Here is a 20,797-nt window from a genome sequence, read left to right as displayed (position 1 = left end):
GGGGACGGCGTGGCGCAGTGGAAGAATGGCCGTGCGCGACCCGAGGGTCCCTGGTTCAATCCCCACCTAGTACCAACCTCGTCATGTCCGTTGTGTCCTGAGCAAGACACTTCACCCTTGCTCCTGATGGGTGCTGGTTAGCGCCTTGCATGGCAGCTCCCTCCATCAGTGTGTGAATGTGTGTGTGAATGGGTAAATGTGGAAGTAGTGTCAAAGCGCTTTGAGTACCTTGAAGGTAGAAAAGCGCTATACAAGTACAACCCATTTATCATTTATCATTTATTTACAACGGAAAATTTTGCAGTGTGTTATTTCATGTATAGAGGGCTCTCATAGCATCGAAAAATGTATTTAGAATTGAACACACATGCTTTTAATGCTCTAGCTATATGGAAACATTCAACTTATAATCAACGAAATTTCCTACTTCTCGGAAATGTATTGAATAGCAATAAACGAGGGATTACTGTACAGCAGTAGGATTTAGTGCTGTTTGGCTCTCCTGCGTCAACTACTCAAACAATGTGACCTAACCGCCTAATGAAATCAACAAAGAAAAGAAACCTGACAAATTAAACAACAACGGCGGTCATAAAGCAAGCTCATACACGTGTCAGTTTGTTAGTAACGCAAAAAAAAATGTAGTTATTTTTATTTCCTTGCAATTGGGAATTAATTTAGTTTGTCTTTGAGATGCAATGGAACCACCGTTGGTGAGCCATAAAGTAGCACATATTTGCTGTCCAATAAAAAGCATGCATGGTGCATGTTTCCCCCTTGTAACAAAAATCAAACGTGAGGGTATGTAAGATTTTAATTGAACTGCAACAATATTGATAAACTACTTATATCACTCTTAGTCATTGTCTAGTTTTAGCAACGGATGGGCATACATAGGAAAAACTAATCAGTGCCTCGTTTCGGTGCTAAATGAATGCAGACCTCATCCCCTTGCAACAAGTGCGGTGACATTGTGCATCTATACATTTTTGTAAGTAATGCAGCGCCTCAACTCTTTTTAAACTTTATTGCAGAGCTTAACCCACCAACAGCAGCCTTTATAACCCTGTTGGCGCTGTGTGAGTGCTAGGTTAGCAAGTATCCACAGCAACAACTTAAACAACACAGCACTTCCCCATTATGCAGCAATGACGGTTATGGCGAACGAGGTTGCATTTAGGAACACCCGGATTTTTGAGCATCAGACATTACAGCTCAAGTAAGTTGTTTTTGTGCACGGTGTCCATATATTATGAATATGTGTTGTAGATTGTATTCCTTATTTCTGAATGTATTACCTATGGTTATCATATAGTTTATACCACTGAGGTATTCAAATTACTAGTATGTTAACCTTGAATGTTACAAAACCCCATACAAATAAAAAGGTATTGGTTTTTTTTGTGTTTTTTTTAAATTTATTTGCATGTTTTCATGGTTTTTTATTTACCAGTTTTGGCACCGTTTTTAAAAGGGACCTGTGAATTTCATCTTTTCTGACTTATAAATGTTGTTATTAAGTTGGATACTCATGTTAAACAATGCCATAGCGTCAAATCATAAGGTTCATGCATTTTGGTGAGAGCTTGCATGCAGTTTTGGATGCCTCTGTTTGCGGGGTTTTCAGTGACGTCACACAGAGGTGGACATACTTTTTTGGACATTAAGACAAGCTCTCAGCCAGGCTATGAGAAAACACAGAAAAGGTAAGATAACACATTATTTTCACCTAATCGTGGCTTGCACATACTAACACTGACATGCAGTGACATAAACGCAGCAGAAAACAGCTTTTGTTATGCAGAGTCTGAATCGGTCGGCGAGTGTGCAGGTGCACCTCATGTTGTGACTGGGTGAATCTATATAATGTTATTAAGTTTATTTTTGATAGTGTCTGGCCAAAAAATGGTGCCGATGACTTCAAGTTATATATTTAAACAGTGTACATTAAAAAACAGACAAAAAACAAACATTTTGGAGCGGATGGGGTGTGGTTTCATTTGTAATATGGGTGCTCCTCCACAATGGACGGCTTGCTGACAGACTCTAAATATGACTCTGAAGCAAATTTACGCATTATTTACACCAAAGCATATCCAACACATATTATCAAGACAACAAGGAGGTGTTTTAAATGTAGATTAAAATAGGTCCCCTTTAAAGTACCGATATGGTACTAGTATCAGTTAAAATGTAAACGATACAAATTCCTAGTTTTCGCACGTGCCAGTTTATTACAAAACCCGTTTTCTGAAATGGCGTTTTTTTTGTGTGCTCATCAACGGGGTGTGCAGTGTGTCTAACAGATACGGTAACACTGCAGTTGGTACCCCAATAGAAGGGCGCCAAAAACCGATACGGAACAAATCCATTATATTGATACTAAATTAATGACCATTGCCTGGCATGGAATACTTCAGCCTGAGCCTGTGTGAGAGGCGACATGATTTAATTCCCTCACCAGAACAGAGTGGTTACTTAACCAGATGTGTGTGTGTGTGTGTGTGTGTGTGTGTGTGTGTGTGTGTGTGTGTGTGTGTGTGTGTGTGTGTGTGTGTGTACTCACTGCGTGGTTCACGCGGCCCGTCCACAGTGACCTTGATGGCACGGTGGTAAGTGGCCACTTGGGGCGGTCCGGTGAAAACAGTAATGGTCAAAGTGAAGCTTTTTCCTACACAAAACAGCAACGCATTAGATTCATGAATTTTGAACTAATTTTTTTAAATCACTTTGTGGGTCACAGTTCATCATTTGCAAACGCAGCCTCTAAACTACAGCAGTGTGTGTTGTGTCGCCGAGGCCCTTTGGCATTTTTGAAATTATAAATGAGAAAAAGCATGCGGGACCACCTCAGTGGAGGGCCTGGCTGTGGGTATATGACTTGGATTATTGAGAGAATGTGTTCCAGATTGCCTGAAAAAGGCTCACAGTGATAGTTTATTGTTCAACAAGAGGCTCTTAGTCTCATCTGCATGCAAGTCAGCAATATGGGAGACATTTGAGGAGTTTATCATGTTGCGGCCATGTGAGAGACATCTCAAACATCCACCATTGACTTAATTTACTGCATAATGTGTGTGGTCATTTATAACATAAGCTGCTTCTATTGTTTATTTCAAGTGATTTCCACTATAATTACTACTAAAGAGATCTAAATGAGAATATTCTCAAATATGCATCAACCTTCAGCTCAAATCCAAAAGTAAGTACATTTAGAAATATCAAAAAATACACAATTGCAGTTTTTTTAGGCAAAAATAGTCCAAAATGTGTGTTTTATGTTTGCATTCAGTTTGTGCAGGAATCATAAAATCCATCCATCCACGTTCTATACTGCTTGTCCCACTGGTAGTCAATAATAAATAAAAACTTTTTGTATGAACAATTTTGGCATATATATATATATATATATATATATATATATATATATATATATATATATATATATTTTTTTTTTTTTTTTAATAGTTTACCTCGTCCGCTCCTTCCGACGAAGCGCAGGTCGTTGAAGCGGGCAACTTGGTTCTTCATTACCGCGGAGGCGTTCCGCAGCTCGGCCGAGTAGTTCTCGTCGTTACCGGCCATGACGGTGACCAGGGTCCCGTCAGGAACATCACCGAGGGCCACCACCTGCACGACGGGGCCCAAACAATTAACATAGAGCTCCACATCACACGTGACGCATGAGGCTATATCAATGCTAAAAGTGTATCATCTGCAAAATGCAAATAGTTATTGCTTTTATTGCAAATTTTCGCAGGTTTGTCTTATTATTTGCAAAATTATTAGTGCATCTTTGCCAATTATTTACTGTAATTTTATTTGCATCATTAAAAAAATTTCAAGTACATGCGTGTGTTAAATGCCAGCGTCATGTTAATGCAATAAAATAATTTTTAAATTTTTTTATAAAAGCGTACCTTAAAAGCCACGGGGAGTGTCTTGTTGCACCTCCAGTGCGACGGGAGGACCGAGCAGAGGAAGTTCGGGCTGTCGGTCCGCACTAACTCGCCGGCGTGGTCCGCCAGGACGTCCACCACGTTCCTGGTGTCGGGTCTCGCCCTGAGGGGCCCCGGGGCGGCCATGGCCCCGTTACCGTCTACGAGCTTACTACAGGGGAAGGACGTGGAGGGCGGCGTGAACCGTCTGGTGGTGGGCGGCTCTATGGGAATATGCATCACAACAACAGCCCGGGTCAGTGTCTGCGGTGCGGGGGAAAGTTGCTGCTGAGGAGGGAGGATGCGCACAGGGACGCCCGCAAAGCAGAGGGAAAAAAAGTTTTACAAATCCAGAATTCAAAATGTCCGAAATGGAAGCAAAAATATGCCAGAAAAGTCGAAACTTTATAATAAGAATTCGCGTCCTTCTCTTGCGTAAAACGTGCGTAAAAAAACTTTATCCGTGTCCACGCCGCACGCACCCACGCGTGCGCACACACACAAGCGAAAAAAAAGTCCAGCAAAGTGAGTGTATGGATGTGTGCGTGTCCCGGCAAAGATACGTCCCTCCACCACACAGCGGATTGTAGACAAGAAAAGACGTCGAGAGGCTGCGTGGAGTGCGGCGGTATTATTTTACCCGAGTCACTTTAGTCTTTAGTGGGCTCCAGCGCGGAGGTGAGCTCCACCAATCAATCTTCTGGGCTGGCCTTTCAGCGGACCAATCACATTCCTCTCCGCTGAGTTTGGAGCTTTTAGCAGACCAATCAGACTCATCGCTGCTGCTTCTTCTTCTTTCTTTTTTTTTTAACAGGCTTTTTAACTGTCGCAAACTTAGTTATTGATCCATCGCACTCATTTTATTTAGTGCCTCTGTCCAAAAGTAGCATAGACAATATAATAATTTCCAATGACCGGAATTTTATAACAAAACAGACGGAAAAGATGCTAAATCACCCAAACTATATTTTGTACTATACTATGAAATAACTATTTAAGTAAACAATAAAATGTGCGTATTTTTTTTTTTTAGTCCAACAAATAAACTGGTATTATATTATGTAAACAAAATAAAGTGTATGCATTAAATTTAAATCAACATTAAAAACAGCTTAATATGTATAAGATCATATATTTTATTCAAATGCTTATCATGTATTATTTGCGTAATTATTTAATTAATTTTTTATAGGCCCCAGCACCCCCCGCGACCCTCAACGGGACAAGCGGTAAAAAATGGATGGATGGATGAAATAAAAAAAACACAGCCAGATAACTAAAATGAGGCCCTGTCAATGCATTGACTGCAATTCTGCTTGACGACACTAGTTGGCGCATTTGCCCTTAATTTTAGCTGGCTTCTGCATTAGGAAAGACACTTGTATCTCTTCTTTAAACCAGTTAAAACAAACGGAATTGGTCCATTTATCAAAAAACCTAAAAAACAATAATTATAACACAAATCAAATGAATAGTTACTTTAATTAGATGTATTAGATTATTTCAAGTCATGTTTTTTATGTTCTTGCATCGCATTAGACCATTTATCATTAGAAAATAATATTTTTTTTTCATGTTCATCTCATTTATTCGTTTAGTAACAGCTTAGCTAAACCAAATGTTGAATTATGTGGACTTTGCATGTCACAAAATAATGTATTTGTTGTGACTGCTTTGTTCTTTAGGACGTGCACGCACCTCAAATACTGTGTTCAATTGTGCTCGTAGATTTTGTAAAATTAGTATAATTTTTTTTAAAGTAAATAGATACATTTTGTAAACATTAGTGAAATATTTAAATAAATGTATAATGATATTATGATCGTGGATTTTAAAATTAAACTAAAAAGGTTTCACGTGAAGCATATATATATATATATATATATATATATATATATATATATATATATATATATATATATATATATATATATATATACATATATATATATATGTAGTAAAAATACAATTAAAGTATTAATGTATGTTTGCAGTTGTTAAATTGGATTAATGATGTCAGTGCAGATAATTGGCGTGTTAGGATCAGTTTATAATTGCATATTTTGACACAGGATAATGTGAAATTGAAGTTTCATCAAACAATTTAAAATATGCATCATCTCTCTATGTAGTCCATTAAAATGCAAAAAACGAATTACATTTTATTAGGTAAAATGTGTTAGAAAAGTGTGCACAAAATGAACTAAAACAAACAAACAAATTAAAAAACAGGTTATTGAGAGGTCCAAAGGTTCTGTTTTATTAATATGGTGAATTAAAAAGTGATCCAAATGCAGTAATATTACTTCACTATGACCCAAGGGAAATAGAGAGTAAAAGTGTACCCACTTTGCTGTTTAATGCCTAGAAGCACACATCCCATAAGACACATCCAACTGCACTCCCGCCACTCACAACATGACAACATCAGCTCTGATGTGACCACACCGCCTCTGTTTCTATCTCATTGGGGACACAGTGACAATGTCTTAGTCGTCTGCTTCATTATTAAAACGTGACCACACACTCATACAAAAATCCTGGCCTTAATGTGCCCTGTCACATTTTGACCTCCACATTTCAGCTTCCACTTTCTAAAATTTCAGCCGTCCATGAGGGAGCTCGCCATTAAAGGCCCAGAACGATTTTGAATGATTTAGTTGGCTCAAGCCTGATATCGAGACAGAACTGCTGGAGGACATGCAAAACCTCAAAAGCAACTTAAAAAGGGCCCCAGCCTATTTGTATGATGATTCATGAGGGTGAATTCACCTCCAGATTATTTAAGATGTTGGCACCTAAAACATCCATAAAAACATCATCATGTACTGCATGGAACATCTTATATGCTGAATCCCCCTATAAGGTGTTGGAATTCAAAAGTATGCCGGATGTGACAATCGATCGGCCACTGATCAGTATCGGCCAATTTTCGTGAAAAAGTAAGTAATCACCATTACCGATTAATGGCTTTTCATGCGTATGACTGACACGCGCTGTCTTAAGTTGTAGTCCTGCATGCGGCTAACAGGCACCTAGCAGCTAATTATGTGTTTTAATAGATACAGTGTGGAGACGCCCCACTAAACTAATAATAATCATTTCCATTATGACAAATATGTACATTTCTTAGTATTTTAGTTTTATTATCAAGTGGAGGACAAGGCTAAACATATACACACAGCACATAGTAGTTATTGCTTTTATTTAGTTATTGTGTACTATTGACTTTGTTTTGATCTAAGAATTGTACGTAATAAACGAGAATAAACTAGTTTAAATATTGTGTTGATATTGTTAAACTGTCAGTAAATGAAGTTATTACATGTGATCGGAATTTATTGGACGATCTCACTCATGGATGATCGGTATCATAATCGGCAGCATAAAACCCTGATCGTAAAAAGACATATAAAACTCAGGTATGACGTCAGTTAATTCCTCGGTTCAGCCATATTGATTCTGGGGATGAATTTTTCTTCTTATTTGGCCTTTTTGCAACACTATTGCGTGATGTCACTATAGAAAGCAGGACACCTCAAGCCATATTACCTCATGCGTGTGTTTTGCCTGACACATAAAGGCGTGTGTGGAGAAACAAAGTAGTATAGAGAATAAGAATTGACAATGAAAGTTATGAGATTTAATCGGGGCTGTCAAAGTTACATTACATATATCTGTGTAACATTATCGCATTAATCATGGATGATGCAGATTGATAGTACAATTTACCTTTTTGGGATTTTTTTGCATTCAAGAATTGTATTAGAAGATGTACAGATTATTGCATATTGATGAAATATTATTACAATTTGACATATTGCACCATTATGATATAATGCGTTGTTACACACCTTAATGAAAACCTAAACTTCCTGAAAGCAAGAGCAAACAAACTCTCTGTCCTTAAGTGTGGTAACATGGCAGAAAAGTGACAAACATCACAGCAAAATGTGAAAACATATGTTAAAAAACACTCAAATGTCAGACAAAATTTAACTTTTTTATTTAACATCGACGTCCCACTGGGGTGAGTTTTTCCTTGCCCTTATTTGGGCTCTGTACCGAGGATGTCGTTGTCGCTTGTGCAGCCCTTTGAGACACTTGTGATTTAGGGCTATATAAATAAACATTGATTGATTGATTGCTTGACTTTTCTGCAGAATTTTGCAAACAAACCCCCACATGCTGCTTTGTATCAAAGACTCCTTGACCTTGATCTTGGATTGTTACTTTAAAGGTGTTTCAATACGGTCAATGGTAAATGCATAAGTCAGAGTAAAGATGAGTGAGGAAACTCTGACTGGTGTACTCACTGGCAAATTTCACTTCAAAATAAACCTCGACACTACGAGAAAAAAATCTGCAGGCATGTTTTGGACAAAAAAATGACAAACAAGACATTTAAAATATTGCTGTATGACATTCTGACAATGAAATTGCATTTGAGTCATAATAATGTTGAAAATTAATCTTAATTATGCAATTTACTGCGACTAATCGGGATTAATAAAAATACAAAAGTGTGATTAATATGATTAAAAATGTAATAATTTAACAGTACTAGATATTCACGATATTCACTAGTCTTGTTCACGAGTGAGGGAAGAGTGGATCGTGAGATCGACAGGCGGATCGGTGCGGCGTCTTCAGTAATGCGGACGCTGTATCGATCCGTTGTGGTGAAGAAGGAGCTGAGCCAGAAGGCAAAGCTCTCGATTTACCGGTCGATCTACGTTCCCATCCTCACCTATGGTCATGAGCTTTGGGTCATGACCGAAAGGACAAGATCACGGGTACAAGCGGCCGAAATGAGTTTCCTCCGCCGGGTGGCGGGGCTCTCCCTTAGAGATAGGGTGAGAAGCTCTGCCATCCGGGGGGAGCTCAAAGTAAAGCCGCTGCTCCTCCATATCGAGAGGAGCCAGATGAGGTGGTTCGGGCATCTGGTCAGGATGCCACCCGAACGCCTCCCTCGGGAGGTGTTTCGGGCACGTCCGACCGGTAGGAGGCCACGGGGAAGACCCAGGACACGTTGGGAAGACTATGTCTCCCGGCTGGCCTGGGAACGCCTCGGGATCCACCGGGAGGAGCTGGACGAAGTGGCTGGGGAGAGGGAAGTCTGGGCTTCCCTGCTTAGGCTGCTGCCCCCGCGACCCGACCTCGGATAAGCGGAAGAAGATGGATGGATGGATGGATACTAGATATTTAATATGACTGTCATTCAAAAACTAGTAAGATGATGTCCCAATATTCTGGATTGGTTATTCAGAGTTAAATTGTGGTACGTGTCCCGCTAGTGTTACACAGGCTCCATTTAGTGGTACGCCAAAGATTTGATTAATTATTTAAGTAGAGTGTTTTATTACCCATTATAATTATTCAAACACAGTGTTACTGTTCAAACTGTGTGTAATGTTACAGTGACCAAACATATTGTTAAATAACTTATTTTAATGAACACTACTATGCTACTGTATTTTAATGTTGGTCATTATGGTGGTACATCTGTTTCCTGAGGTGGTACTTGGTGAAAAAAAGTTTGAGAACCACTGGGTTAGTGGTTAATACCTTTTTGGCAGGAAATTATGTCATAATATCAGCCAAAACATTGCATATGCATATGCCATATGTCGTGTCTTATAGCAAAAAAAGACCTCTCAATAGAACATGCCCAACCTCACAAATAAAAAAACAAACCTCATTTTGTGGACATGGGTCAGAAATCAGAAGATAAGATGAATATGACTAAAAAGTGCTTCCTGCTTGTGTATGCCACCCACTCTGCCTCATAGCCACTTAAGAGTCGCTTTGAAGGCGGGTGAAACCTCAGATATGTGAATCCCTTCACAATTCTACATTCAGTTTTCTTTCGAGCTGGATAGAATCTATTAACCTGTGTCAACTTTTGGGGCTATTTTCAGCCCAGCCAGACACGTAAGTCTTTGGACGGGTAGGGTTATTCATGTGGAAAAGGGGGCCGTGGGGCCAATTAGAACTAGTTTAAGGTTGGGCGATGACCTAAGACAAAGATGTCTATCTTTAGAGAAGCTGTGGCCATCACACATTTATGTACATTCACAAATTACAGGGCACGGCTTTGGCCCTCAACCCACCGAAAGCATTCCTTCCCAAAAGTGTCTGCTCGAATTTCAGCTGGATGTTTGTGCTCAGTGGAAATATGAGCGCTTCTATGAAATGGAGTTTTATTCCTCTCGGATCAAATTAAGTCCACTTCTGGGCTTTGGGTATTTTTTTGTATGGATGATGAATTCTGTGGCCGCTCTGGAACATTGAGCTTGTTTATCCTTTCTTGTTGTAAGCTTCTTTTTCTGCTCCATATAGTGGAGAAGAGTGCCTGTGATTAGATGTCGGACGTCACCAAAGCCACATCACATGTTGGTGAAGGAGGACCATCAAACAGGAGAACGTTAGTTTAGGTTGTTGGGGTTTGAGGCTTCACTCCTCTGGTTTGATTATAAAATGTGTCAGCACCTCACATTTGTTGGTCATTGTGGCGCGTGTTGATGAATACAAAAGAAAAACATTAAGCATTTTGATTGATATTGGTTATTATTTTTGATTCCTAACATGTCGACAACCCTATTCCTATTATACTTAAGAATATCTATGTACACAACCTGCTGTGGACATTTGTTTTTGGTCTCCCTCTTTTGTCAGAGATAAACACGCATACCATTTTTTTGGCCCTTGAAAAGGTACAAAATGTACACTTCGATCCAATACTTTTTATTTTATATTTCTACTACGGTACATTTTTAGTCTACTTTACCTGCATTATCCTTTCCATCCTTACTCTTACCATCCTTTGTAACTGAGCAACTCTGTGGAAAAATTTCCCTTGTGGATCATTAAAGTTTGTCTAAGTCTAGGTTTAATACAGTTCATCCGGAAAGTATTCACAACCCTTCACTTATTCCACATTTTGTTATGTTACAGTCTTTTTCCATTAAAGAATACATTTATTTATGTCCTCAAAATGTTTAAATATTTTTTTTCCTATTTTATAAAAATAAGAAAAATATCACAAGTAAATAACTATTCACAGTCTCTGCTCAATACTTTGTTGATACCTTTGACAGCAATTACATTCGCAAGTCTTTTTGAATACGATGCTACAAGCTTGGCACACCTATCTTTGGGCAGTTTCACCCATTCAACTTTGCAACACCTCTCAAGCTCCATCAGGTTGTATGAGAAGTGTTGGTTTTTATCCAGGATGTCTCTGTACATTGCTGCATTCATATTTCCCTCTAACTTAACTAGTCTCCCAGGTCCTGTTGCTGAAACAAGCTTGGCACACCTATCTTTGGGCAGTTTCACCCATTCAACTTTGCAACACCTCTCAAGCTCCATCAGGTTGGATGAGAAGTGTTGGTTTTTATCCAGGATGTCTCTGTACATTGCTGCATTCATATTTCCCTCTAACTTAACTAGTCTCCCAGGTCCTGTTGCTGAAAACCATCCCCACAGCATGATGCTGCCACCACCATGCTTCACTGTAGAGATGGTATTGGCCTGCTGATGAGTGGTGCCTGGTTTCCTCCAAACATGACGCCTGGCATTCACTCCAAACAGTTCAATCTTTGTCTCATCAGACCAGATAATTTTGTTGCTTATGATCTGAGAGTCTTTCAGGTGCATTTTGGCAAACGTTTTACTAAGAAATGGCTTCCGTCTGGCCACTATACCATACAGGCCTGATTGGTGGGTTGCTGCAGAGATGGTTGTCCTTCTGGAAGGTTCTTCTCTCTCCACAAAATAATTCTGTAGCTCTGACAAAGTGACCGTCGGGTTCTTGGTCAACTCCCTGACTAAACTAAGATGAATGCAGCAATGTACAGAGACATACTGGATGAAAACCAATGTAGCTTGAGAGGTGCTGCAAAGAGGAACGAGTGAAACTACCCAAAGATAGGTGTGCCAAGCTTGTGGCATCGTATTCATAAAGACTTGAGACTGTAATTGCTGCCAAAGGTGTATCAAGTAATGAGCAGGGGCTGTGAATACTCATGTAGATTTGATTTTTTTGTTGTTTTTAGTTTTAATACATTTGCTAAATAAAATAAAAATGGGGTATTGTCTGTAGAATTTTGAAGACAAAAATGAATATATTCCATTTTGGAATAAGGCTGTAACATAACAAAATGAAGCGCTGTGAATTCTTTCTGGATGCACTGTGTATGGCTGGTTGGGGTTTTTGAGTGTAGAAGGGACAGATATTTAGTCCTACAGTACCTCTTTCTGACAGTCCTATTATCATTTACTCTTGCTGGTAGGTGGTAAATATGCCACATAAGTTACCTTTCTGTGGTTCAAATAGTCAACCTATAAGTATTCTTCCCGTACTCAGCAAAGTTATGGAGATAATTATTTATGTCCAGGTCTAAGTTTACTTTAATCATAATAGTCTGACTATTAAATATCAACATGCTCACAGAAAGGGCTACTCAACTGCTACAGCTCCTATTCAAATGACTGAGGGTGATTGACACCTCAACAATTGCTGCAGCAGTCATGTTAGATTTCAGCGCCACATTTGATTTAATTGATCGTGACATTCTACTTGATAAGCTTTGATGTTATGGATTCAGCCAACCAGCGACTACTCTGATGAGGAGCTATCTTTCTTCTACAAAATAAATGGTCTTTTATAATGGTAGTTTATTCCTCAGGAAAGTTGTTTAGGACCTCTGCTATTTTCAATTTTTAATAATGATTTACCCTCTGCTGTGAATGACAAGAATTAAACAAAGTTCTGTCTAGCGAGTTAAAAATTATGATTGGATAAAAACAAACAAATTAGTCTTAAATATATGTAAAACTAAGTGTATTGTTTTTGGGTCGCGCATAAATTGGTTTCTACACCTGAACTTAACCTATCCATAGCCGGTAAGCCCAAACAACAGGTAGACAAAGCAAAATTGCCGGACATTGTCCTATATTGTCAACTATCATGGACTGAGCATATGAATACATTGGTTTGCAAAATGGGTCCTGGTATCGTAGTCACGAGAAAGTGTTCTTCCTATGTGCATTCTAACATCCTGGGTCAAGTTTGTCAATCGTTAATTTAGTGTCACTTGGATTATTGCTCAACGGTATGGTCATCCACAGCTAATACAAACCTTGTTAAATTACAGTTTGCTCAAAAACAGGGCTGTCAGACTTGCTCTGGGCTGTTCTGTTAGAACTAGTATTGATACAATGCATTTTAGCCTCTCATTAAGCAAATTATTTCTTGAGGTTTGGCTAAATTTTTCTGTTGTGTGACCAACTCAAAATTGCCCTCATTTTTGTTTGACCGGATCGACTACTGTATTGATGCAAATAATTAAAATACAAGATATGCTGTTAACGGTCATGTTGTCATACATAGTTCAAAGGCAAACTCAATGAAAAAAACAGTAATTTATAGAGCCGTTGCTTTTTGGAATGATTACAACTCGATATTCGTCTAATAAAAGTTAAATAAGCCTTTAGAAAAGGAATGCAAAGGTATTTACTGGAATGGAAATGACCACAGTTGAGACAATAACATTAAACTAAATTAATTTGTGATATTTCATGTGTTATTTTGTACCTGAGTTAATTTTCATGTTGATTGACACAATTTAATCATTTTTTAACATATTTTATACATATTTTGATAGTAATGAATTATATTGTTAACTCATGCACAATCTTCTATTTTATTATTATTTTTTTAAATGTTTTTTTTTGCCATTTTTTAAACATTTTCGAATAATGTGATGTTTTGTATGGACCCCAGTAAGACTAACTGACTGCCATGGAATCAGCTAATGGCGATCCTTTTCAAATAAAAACATAAACACATCCACACCGGTTGGCATCCGTTACACTTGATGCTTTTCTTCACTGTACCCAAGAAGAAAAGTAATGAACAATTTGAGACTTGTCTATCCTGTATCTCTGTCCCATGTCCTCAATTATCATATTCCTATCCAATGAAACTACCTATAGTAAAATATGTATGTGAACATCTGTCACCTTGTATCCATTCCCTCTTGTACACATCATTTGCTCACTCTGACATATGACTTACATGTCTATGACTAGTTTACACACAAATACGTTGTTGACGTCTCTAAACCTGGCAGCGACATACACTGGAACACTTTATCAGTTCAAACGAAACACTGAAGGAGATATTGAGCACATCGACCTCATGCATCTTTAATAATCTGCTTACGTTCTATAAAAGGTGCAGAGTGGAGCCGAGGGCTTATTAAAGCCTTCTGAATCAATTGAGCAAAATAATGGCTGTTGGGGGACAGCTCCACCTATGTTTATATTTTAGCCTGCAATGTAAATGGATTTCTTAAGGACTTAATTTTTCAGATGTGCCGAGTTGCTGTCTGAGGTTGAACATCATTCTACCTCAAAATACTAGAACAGAAAATATCATGTTGCATATTCATATTGTCAATCCACAAAGAAATATAATGATAATGTGCAATGAAATGCAACTACCGTATTTTCCAAACAATAAGTTGCTACTTTTTTTCCTACGCTTTGTCCCCTGCGGCTTATAAAATGGTGTAGCTAATTTATAGATTTTTCTTTGCTAACAACCATAATGTTTTGTATTCAACAAATAGTTTTCAACACCGACAAAGACACTGAAATTTTGTGGTATTGTTTTTGTGCTATGGCACCATCTTTTAGATGAGTTCGTTCACTGCAGGTGATGCGGGTTGAAAATGTACTTCCCGTTTCGTGCCTTGAACCGGAAGTATATCCCCTTTTTTCTACTATTTATTTATATCGTTTCTGATCAAAAGGACTCTTCTTTATCACTTCAAGCAACGTTTGTAAGTTTTACACTGTTATTAAAACAATTCACACTTATTAAAACGTCCCATGTGTGATTTCTGTTAGAATGTTTTCATGCATTTTTGTATGTGCTATCGTAATGTAATCAAGCTAGCGTTGTTAGCATTAGCGAGTATGCTAACACGTTTACACGTGTCTGTGTTAGTATTGTTAACGCACAATAGCATTCTTTTTGTATTGCTTCAATTTTTTAAATTCACCAAAACGTCACCGTGGAGTTATTGAGTCTGTTTAGCTGATTGGAGAACTAGCTTCCTCAGCTAGTTGGTCCATGACAATGACTTTGGTTTTGTTTGATCAGCTGTTTAATTGCCGCATAACAGGTACAGTTCAGAAATAATTAAGTTTAATTTAAATAAACATTTACAGAATCTTTTTTACCGGTATATATCTGCGGCCTATGGTCCGGTGCAGATAATATACAGTATGTACAAATATTTATTTTGTCTAAAAATTTGGTGGGTGGAGCTTAAATACTGGTACCATCTATAGCCCAGAAAAGTACAGATAGTATATCATACTCATACTGTATCACTCACTATGCAATGACAACAATGGAAAAAAGTCCAATAGATTGTCATATAGAATATGTTGAAAGATCACAGGACTTACTAATTATCCAATCAGCTTGTCCTGATGCTGATTGCATGCTGCAATAGGCTGTAATGTAATATTATATATAGTTTTTTTCTTTTATAGACTTAAAATAGTCTGTCATTTATTTTGAGCTTGTATAAATTCAACAATATGTGAAGTAAATTGAGTAAATGGTTAAGTACAAGTAAAAAAGTCCGGATACAACAGTAGCTTGCCAAGCAAACCTTGGCATGACGGCGCCTTGTTTCTAAATAAGCAATTATGGGTGACATCATTGCTGTGTTTAGCAAAACGATGATACTGTCTTTTTCCAAATCCTATTTCCCAAACTCGGCACAACACATGGGGATGTTAGCTGAAATATACTAGTACTGTCAAATATTGAATCGTAGCGCTTGTGGGCCATTCCACAGAATTGGTGCCATTTGCGTCCCCCAGGTAAGAAAATGTAAAAATGCACCATAAAATTTTCTGTAATAAATCTTTTTAGGCAAAGTGTTCTGCAATAAACACAATGTCAAAGATCAACACATTGGCTGCACGGTCAAGAAATTGAGGGTTTGAATCTCTGTGTGGACATCTCTGTGTGGTGTGTGTATGTTCTCCACATGTGTGTGTGGTGGCTGGTTTTCTTAGGGTTTGCCTGCTTCCTTCCACATCATAAAAACATGCATGTTAGCTTAAATTGTCCATAGGTGTGAATGCTTGTTTGTCCATATGTGCCCTGTAATTGTATGGCGACCTATCTAGGGTGTACAAAGTCAGCTGTGATAGGCTTCAATTTACCCATAACCTTGACGAGGACATGTTGTATAGGTACCGGATGGATGGATGCAAATCATTATTAATTAAACTACCCTGAAGACCAGAAATTGTTTTGATTGTACATGCTCTTGGATTAATTTTTTTAAGGTTAATTATAATTATGTAAGGAAATAATTTATTGTGATTAATCATTATTAATCTAAAATTAAAAGTGTGATAAATCAGATTTTTTTTTTTTTAATTGTTTGACAGCACTATTTTTTTCACAAGATTGTGCTACTCCTTTACTCCAACCATACATATATATATATATATATATATATATATATATATATATATATATATATATATATATATATATATATATATATATATATATATATATATATATATATATGTATATAAATATATATATATATATATATATATATATATATATATATATATATATATATATATATATATATATATGTATATAAATATATATATATATAAATAAATATATATATATATATATATATATATATATATATATATATATATATATATATATATATATATATATATATATAGTCAAAGTTTCTGTGGTTTATCTGTTATACAGTGCTCAATACCGGGGTAGGGTGGAATATATGTTAGGTCAGGAAAAACACAGATTCTATTTCATCCCTACAAGCCTGCCCTGCTCTTCATTTATACATGCTAAAAATCCCCTGAAAGCAGGGCAACCTGCAAAACAGGCTTGTAGGGATGAAATAGCCAATGTGTTTTTTCCTGACCTAACGTATGAGGGCCAGCAAGGCCTTCTCTGCTGGCCTAACATAAATTAATAAAAGTTATTTATTTTTAAATTTCCAACCATTCATCCATTTTCTACAACTTGACCCTCTGGAGGTTGCTGGGGTGGCTGAAGCCGGTGTACACCCTGGACAAGTCAGCACCTCATTGCAGTATTTTTCAGTTTACTTTCCTTTGAAATATAAAATTATTCATCATATTCTCTTCATGTCAAATTAGGCTCCAGTGTTGCTTGTTTTTATGTTAGAGCTTTCAGCCAATCAATTCAGCGAGCTTGTGGTCAGCACTGTATAAATTCGGCCAGAGGCCTTCTGAATCAGTATTAGTGGCGGCTGTGGGGTGTAAACGGACGGAGGACATTCAGTTGATAGACAGTTGTAATGGCCAATTAGATTACAAGCTGTTGACATTAGCCCGTCTCGCTCGCATTACGTTAAACGCAACTGTGATTGGATACTCCCTTGTCACTCCCAAGTGAGTATCCAATCACAAGTTGTGATTTGCAAAAGCAGCAAGTGCCACCGCAGAAATCCTGGAATCCCTGGTACTGACTTTTTTAACCCACAAAAAAGAAGCGCAAAACCATATATATTTGCAAGGCCATTTTCAAAAAGGATATTTAAACAGAAACTAGATCTTGTGAGACGAGGTCGGCCAACCGCGGAAGCTAGCTGTCCCAGCAGTAAAATGGTTTTCCACTTGAATCAACCAACTACGAGCGGTACCACTGCCTTATGCGGCGTCGCATGGCTGCTATAAAATGTTAGTTCAAATATTTTATATCTTCATTTTTTCATGTTTGATTTGTTTTTTTACAATTATTTTATTTTTGACAGTACCACGTAAGATATGTTTTCATTGCTGATGCGGGTTTATTGATTATTAAATGTGCCAAAAAATAGCCCGTTTTGTACACTGTTAAGGTGATTCAAAGGCCAGTAATGCGCAAGTGTGTTTCTGTATAGTATTTCTCCAACCGTGGTCATGTGGTGACATAAATGATGACATGAATTGATTAACGTGGACCCCGACTTAAACAAGTTGAAAAACTTAATGGGTGTTACCATTTAGTGGTTGAATGTGTATTGTACTGTGCAATCTACCACTAAAAATTTAAATCAATCAATCAATCAAATGATGGTATTTTGAGAGGTATTTATTTAAGTCGGACTAAGAAGGACATCACTGAAGGTTGAGGTGGTAAACGCACGGCCCGCCACTATTAAGTTGATTTCATTTAGTTAAAATTCACACTTTGGTTGTGTCTTTGGGTTTTCACTCAGTTCTGTTACCCTAACACATGACACCCTCTGAATTCCACAAGTCACATGGTCGAAAGGAAACGGCGTCAACCCGATCCTCTGCAGACTATGGGAAAACCAATTTTAAGTTGACTTATCAATTTTTATGTACATTTGGCAATATTTTTTTTAACTTAAACACAGCCCAGTCATTTTACGTATGTATTTTTTTTAATGTTACAGAAGTAACTGAATTAATGACGGAGCTCTTAACTCAAAGCACTTATATATCAACTCAATGTCTCTATTTGAAATTAAATTAAACCCATTTAATTGGTGCATGGTCCGCCCAAAACAGCAACATTTCAACATTTAAAATACCTTTTAAAAAGAAAAACAAACTTTTAGATAATAAATTTTGTCTTTAAATAATGCAGTGTAATGTACTTCTAACAACTACAGTAGTTTTATGAAGTAATGTACAGCATTGACCTTGGGGAGTGGACTACGGTATCTCCTTCCAGCGGCTTCTCTGTCAAACACACCATCAACAGCTTCTCCATATTCTCAAGAATAAATGTCCACCATTTAGATATTATTTTTAAACATCCTTGGCTGGCGTTACACTCATTGCATGGTGCAGACGAGCAGTGATATGCTCCAACTGCTTCACCAAGTTGCCGATACGTTTGGTCATGTTTTTTGATTGTTTATTTTATTAATTCAATGAATATCATCCACTTTTTCACAGGCAATTACTTCCCTCTAATGGCTGGAAAACAAAGTTATGTCGATCTCTAGCTAAACGCTAATACTAGCGAGTTAGACCAGATGTTTTGGTCTGATCTTACGGGGTTCACTGCAACATTTGCTACGCCAACTAACAGCGGTGATGCTTGTAACTCAAATTTTTGCTTGCAACTTAAAGCATAACAACAGCTCTTATCTCAAAACTTGACACTTGAGACACTATAAGCATAAGAAATATTTGAATTGACGAAACAATATTGTTTTTTATGGCGTTGCTGGCAATTATGCAAAGAATTTCAAGCGATTTGCTGCAAGTCAGGTGTGTGCCAAAAAGGTAAGCCATTTTCTACACCATGTGATGAGCTCAGTGTTTAGAGATTGGGTAGCCCTCATTATCCCAATCCTGCTTCCCCACTCACTCAGCACGCACGCTCTGCAAAGCCCTGTGTCATGCAGCTCCACCCTCACATCATCCATTGGGTACACTCACCCAATGATGACAGTAGGCAGTCTGTGATGTGGTTCATGGGCCTGTTTATTCTTTGGAAACCCACTAAAAGTATCATTTCAGTATAAACTCACCAAACGGCCCCCGTGCTATAATAAGAGCACTTTGGGTTTAGTTTTGATCTGGTGGGTTTGTATATAAGGTCCCGCCTTATTGCGGTCACTGCTTTTACCAGCTATATTGTTAGGACTGAGGGGAGCTTTTTGATATCAAAGCAGATTTTTACCTGGATTTTAAGTCCAAAATAAGTCAAATTCAAAGCTATTTATTCAACGAGACGCTATATTTTCTAAATGAGTATGAGTTTGAAGTTTCCAAAATGATGCCCGGGGGCCATTGGTGGCCCACATCTATTTTTTTAACGGCCTGCACTAAATTTTAAAATGACTGGTACAAAAATAAAAATAAAAGTGGAATAAAAACAGGTAAAGTACCATTGATTGTCACACACACACACACACACACACACACACACACACACACACACACACACACACACACACACACACACACACACACACACACACACACACACACACACACACACACACGAGGTGTGGTGAGATTATCCTCTGCATTTGACCCATCACCCTCACCCCCTGGGAGGTGAGGGGAGCAGTGAGCAGCAGCGGTGGCCCCGCCCAGGAGTCATTTTTGAATCGAGCACACAGGTGAAATGTAATAAAAAGAGTTGCAATATTGACTCTAATAACTGAAAGCAGTTTTTTTCTTTGAAATTGTCATTGCTCAAAAAATAATAATCAAAATCCATTTTGTTATAAATTACAGACCCACTGAAGGCTCCAATTACTGTGCGTCAAATATATTTAACTTTTTAGTATTTTTTGGGAAAAAAAATAATTATTTAGTGTTTGCCATAAAATACGTTTTTTTTTTAAATTATGCCTATCATTCACAATCATTATGAAAGACATGACGATGGATTTTTTTAACGCCTTCTAAATATTAAATAAATTTGATCAAACGTCAGCTTACAATGGAGCCTATAGGAGCCGCTTTTTTCTGTCTATAAAGCCCCTAAAAAACGTCCAAACATCTTCATTAGGGTTTTATACACTTAATGTAAGAATACATGTAATGTAGTAATGGGCACTCTTATAATAACATTTAATATTAATGTCAACAGCGCATCACGACGTTTGCTTTTTTATTTTTTCTTCATCACTGATTAATACTCACTGCAGACTTTATGAGAGCAAACAAACATAAAACATCACTCACCGTGCAAGGTCTGCTGTCATTAGGATGCCGACTGCTGGGATGTTCATATACTCCCATTTAGGTGAAAAATGTCTCATAATTCT

General features: G+C 37.6%; 1 protein-coding gene across 2 annotated transcripts in view; it reads right to left on the bottom strand.

The window, feature by feature from the left end:
• runx3 (RUNX family transcription factor 3) overlaps window positions 1-20,797 on the bottom strand; it is a 118,252-nt gene that overhangs the window by 62,079 nt on the left and 35,376 nt on the right. For both annotated transcript variants that reach the window (XM_061968548.2, XM_061968549.2), the window contains exons 2-4: window positions 3,921-4,162; window positions 3,474-3,630; window positions 2,567-2,671 (exon numbers count right to left, since the gene is read on the bottom strand). In XM_061968548.2, coding sequence (XP_061824532.1) covers window positions 2,567-2,671; window positions 3,474-3,630; window positions 3,921-4,162 — 504 coding nt within the window. The remainder of the gene's footprint in view (window positions 1-2,566; window positions 2,672-3,473; window positions 3,631-3,920; window positions 4,163-20,797) is intronic.

Source organism: Nerophis lumbriciformis, linkage group LG08, assembly GCF_033978685.3.
Source record: "Nerophis lumbriciformis linkage group LG08, RoL_Nlum_v2.1, whole genome shotgun sequence".
In the NCBI taxonomy this organism is placed as follows: Eukaryota; Metazoa; Chordata; class Actinopteri; order Syngnathiformes; family Syngnathidae; genus Nerophis; species Nerophis lumbriciformis.
This window is presented reverse-complemented; position numbering and strand designations above follow the sequence as displayed.